The following is a 4,511-nucleotide window of genomic DNA, read 5'->3' as shown; positions in this document are numbered from 1 at the left end:
TAGACAGAGAAGTATGCATGTATATAAATATCTATCTATATCTTTATTTCAAAAGGGATTCCAATTGGAGGGGTGACACATAGTAGTATTTCCTAGCTTTGGTCTCTGGAGGGGTGACACATAGTAGCATTTCCTAAGTTTGGTCTCTGGAGGGGTGACACATGGTAGCATTTCCTAGCTCTAGTCTAAAGGGGCCTAAAAAATTGAAAGAAAAGGGGCCTCAAAACTGATAATATGCTTGTTGGAGACAGGTATGCCAACTCGTGTATATATATATATATATAGAGAGAGAGAGAGAGAGAGAACTGTTGGTTGGATTAAATAAATTATAATTTGCATTGGAAATGGGGAGGCACGGATATGGAGCATGCTTCAACGTAGTTGTCCACAAGACTGGGGGCGCATACACCGCCAACGGAGATCAAGATCTCACACATGCAACTTAGAGTCATGCCTCGCACCAGTTGCTTCATCCCATCACAACACGGCTTTGAAGGGTGGCTCTCCACACTACCCGAAGTAACACAATGCAAAGCAAGGCTCAAAGCCTCATCTTCATCACTGCAATAACTCGCTCCTTCAACAGCAGAGCCGAAACCATCCAAACCGACCATCATCATCATCATCAGAAGGACCACCTATGCAAGCAAAATTGAGGATGGTTTACCTCAGCCTTGTGCAACGCAATCTAATTGTATAATCAACCTTTTGATAGATTGATTTTAGCAATGGATAGATAGATAGCTTGAACAAGGAGGGACGAGTTAATCTTTCAAAAGATGGATTTTAGCAATGCATAGATAGATACCTTGAACAAGGAGGGACAGTGGATCATGCCTCCAAGAGCCATGGTTGATGTGATGAAGAGAAGGAGCGAGTAACCTTGATTGAAGAAATCATTGAATAATGTAAGCACTAGAGATGAAGCCAGTTCCCCACCATATATAATACTAGGAGAAGATCAAGACTCATGTGAGCGTGTGTTGTATGTGGTATTATATATCTCGTGAGTTTGATGTGGTGCCGTTACAAGAGAGATTTCTTCTTGCCACATTGTACCATGGGTAATGCATGGGAGCATTCTCTCTTACGAGAGAGATTTCTTCTTGCCACATCGTACCATGGGCAATGCATGGCGCATTCTCTATTACACCTTGTAGTACCATGGGTAATGCATTGGGCCTTCTCTACTATTACACCTTATGTAAAGTAATGAGAAAATTGTGATCTTCTTCCCACACTTGTACCATGGGTAGCACATGGAGCATTCTCTATTACACCTGATGTAAGAAGAAAATGGTGATCTTTTTGAGAACACTTCTTCTCACAACAATGGAAGCCTCAAATTCTAATGGTCTTGACGTACTTTTAAACCTATGGTGTTGATGTAACCACCCTTAGTTAGTTACTAAAAGATTGTTTTTGGATATATTCTTGGGTATAGCATGCCTCCAAGCTTTGATTGCCATCATGCCCCCCCCCTCCTTTTTTCCATTTTGACTATCAAATACTTGTTAAATTGTTTCATCCTCCTTGCCAAAAATTACATATAAACTCTAAAAAATTCATGTTTTTTACTTTTTTCATTTAATTTTTGAAGGGCAAGGGTGCTTGTCAAAAGGAAACTCTAGAAGTTGGTGTCAATATCCTAGTTACATTCTAATCACTTTGTGCATTATTAGATCTATACTTTTATTATTATGGTATATTTTACCTCTTAATTGCATTGACTTTAAGCCCTTAAAACTTCCGTTCTATAAGGAATGAGAATATTGCCTATGATCTTTGATGCTAGACTTGATTCCATCTAGACCCAACCATCATGCACTTACAGTCATCCTAACTCCTATCCAAAAATATTATTTTCTTAAAACACAATTGGAAACATGGGCTATCATCAGAGGTGTTTGGGTTTGAACTCATGACCTTTGTGTAGGCTCATGAGTGTTAACAATTGGGGTAAGAGCCCACAATAAATCATTGAAATCATGACCATGTTGAAATCACTTGCATGATAAGTATATGTCATTTTACTTATAATTATTTACAACTTTTATAATAAGAACGCAATATGTTCTCAATAATCTTGTTTTTAATATGAATACTAGATAATGAAAGGAGAAGTTGTTAAAATTGCTAGCCATCTTCTCAAAGCCTTATCCTCAACTTGTGGATATGGTGAATCATACAAGATTTCTTGGTTATAAGGATCTCTCAAAATCTAGATCAATGCGTTGGTACACTTATTTTCAAGGTAAGCGTTGTCATATACAATTCCTTGGTTAACATATTTTCTTCTACTTAAAATATGATGTTTGTTTTCAAAATTTCTATTACTATGTTTATAAGTCCCTTCCCAATTGTGTAAAGCTACTAAGTCATGATTAAACCTTTTGTGGCACCTTTAATTTTCTCATGGTATGTAAGTGTGCTCAATTAAATTCTTATAGATCTTGTATATTGTTTGGAAATATTAGGCTGCCTTGATGTTATTGTTAAAGATGGGTAATTTTGGCTTCCTATTAGCATTTATGTAAATTTTAGATTAAATATCTTTTTACTAACCTTGTTAATCAATATGCACATTTAAATTGTCTTTGGGTCTTTGTTATTTAAAGAAATATTTATTCTTTTAAAGATAGGTATTTTGATAATCTTAGGCTATGCACTTTCTTATTAAAAATAAATTAGGCAAATTATAATAAGGCAGTTATTACATTGAATGTCTGTTGGTAGAGCCTTGTTAAGAATTTTGTTAAATGACCTTCCTCATATACTTAGACAAAACCATCATGCTAGACTTGCTAAAAATAAATCTAGATACTTCAATTCAAAAAATGAGAAAAGGTAGAGTACTACACCCAATTGTAATCTCCTATTTCTCTTAGCCTTCTAGAAATTTCCTCATACTTTACCCAAGTATAAGCCATGTTGAGATAGAGATTAAAACTTGTAGCACATCATCAATGAACATGGAACAAGGGAATCCAACTATGTTAAAAATCATTCTTGCATGTGTAAAGCGTACAAGACATCATCTTATGATGGTATATCATCGTAATAGAATAAGAGGTCCTTTATTTTTTTTAAAAAAAAATTCATGAAAGGAATGTGGATATGAGAATGTTTTTTAAGTAATTGAGGCGTTTTTATTTTAACCATAAGCATATCTTCGCCACACCTTATTAAATTACACATCCTTGCTTGCTTGCAGCCTTAGCTATAACCTTTTGGGAAATTGGGACGTAGCTGCGTTACAATTTATTCGCCATATGCAATGCAAGCTTCAGAGCAGGACGTAGGTGGCACCTCGAGCCATGAGCCAATTCACTTTCTCTGCATCCGTCACATTCTGCATCTGCGAGAACAACTCAGCTGCATCGGAGCAAGTGAGCATCCAGTGGCCCTGGGAGGCATCTTCAGTGTAGACGACTCCTGTTGGCTTCATCACGCTATCACAACCAGCATCGCCCAAGAGCGATCGGCGTCTGCCATTGAACCAGAACGCTCCGGTGAACTGGCCGCCAACTAAGCAGAAGTCGCCAGATCCCGTTCCCACCTGGGTGGTGCAGGCTCCACCTCTGTAGAATTGGCTCGCGACGCTGCTTGATGCACTCGTGACCAGCACAGAACCCCCGCTGCTGGCACTCACTGCGCAGCACACCTGAGCAGCGACGCCGTTGAACGAGTACCCACCACCACTGCATGCAGAGGTGCTTGTGTAGAATATAATGTCAACTGCCCCGACGAGGCTCGTGAGCAGCTGCAGCAGAAGCACAGGCAGGAGCGCGTACGCGATGCCCTTTCCGTTGATGTTCGCCATTGTCAGAAGTCAGAAAGGTCCCTGTAAGGCAAGCAAAACGAGTCAGACAGATACTAGTAGACACTCAATGCGCCGATCAAGAAGAGGTGGTCGAACTAAAGTACTGTAGTTTGTTTTAAGATGGGCCACTGACTCACCGAGAGGAGAAGAGAGTTGTGCAGGAGTGGCGGATTACATTCGTTTTGCAGGGGTTTAAGTGCTCGTCCGAGTGGGACCTGTTCTTCGTCCCCGCCTTCATCTTCGCCGCCGTTGTTTGTCTCAGCACGTGGACGACTTAGACTCCTAGAAAAGCTTGAATAATTGAGTCCTCAATTCGAAAATGAATTGAGGACTCTCATTATTCAAGCTTTTCTGGAGTCTTCTGAGTCGTCCACAGTCGCATAATCCAAAGCTGTCTCCAAAGTCCATCCAGCTCATCATCAATCAATCGCCACACTACCTACCTACCTACCCACCTATCTATCAATCTCTCTACCTATCCATCCATCACTTTATGTATCTTTCCATCAATCTATCCATTGACCCACCCACACACCCATCCATCCATCTATCTAGACCATTTCTTTTCACCGACACATTCACTTGCTGCTACAATTAAACAAACTCACATCAACATCATCATGCAGCATTGATAAAAGTTATCCAAAAATGAATAAATTGTGACCACCTATCTATCAATCTATCTACC

General features: G+C 39.5%; 1 protein-coding gene across 1 annotated transcript; it reads right to left on the bottom strand.

Annotated features, from left to right (window-relative positions):
- Positions 1 to 2,992: 2,992 nt before the first annotated feature.
- On the bottom strand, positions 2,993 to 4,101 carry LOC147617682 (uncharacterized). The gene is made up of 2 exons (XM_086775927.1): positions 3,961 to 4,101; positions 2,993 to 3,844 (listed from the first exon to the last, which is right to left on the bottom strand). Exon 2 carries the CDS (start codon positions 3,821 to 3,823, stop codon positions 3,287 to 3,289), a length of 537 nt encoding a protein of 178 aa, XP_086632053.1. The 5' UTR covers positions 3,824 to 3,844; positions 3,961 to 4,101; the 3' UTR covers positions 2,993 to 3,286.
- Positions 4,102 to 4,511: the final 410 nt, after the last annotated feature.

The sequence above is a fragment of the Cibotium barometz genome, chromosome 36 (assembly GCF_041138505.1).
Source record: "Cibotium barometz isolate CiBa-2024 chromosome 36, ASM4113850v1, whole genome shotgun sequence".
Lineage (NCBI taxonomy): Eukaryota > Viridiplantae > Streptophyta > Polypodiopsida > Cyatheales > Cibotiaceae > Cibotium > Cibotium barometz.
This window is presented reverse-complemented; position numbering and strand designations above follow the sequence as displayed.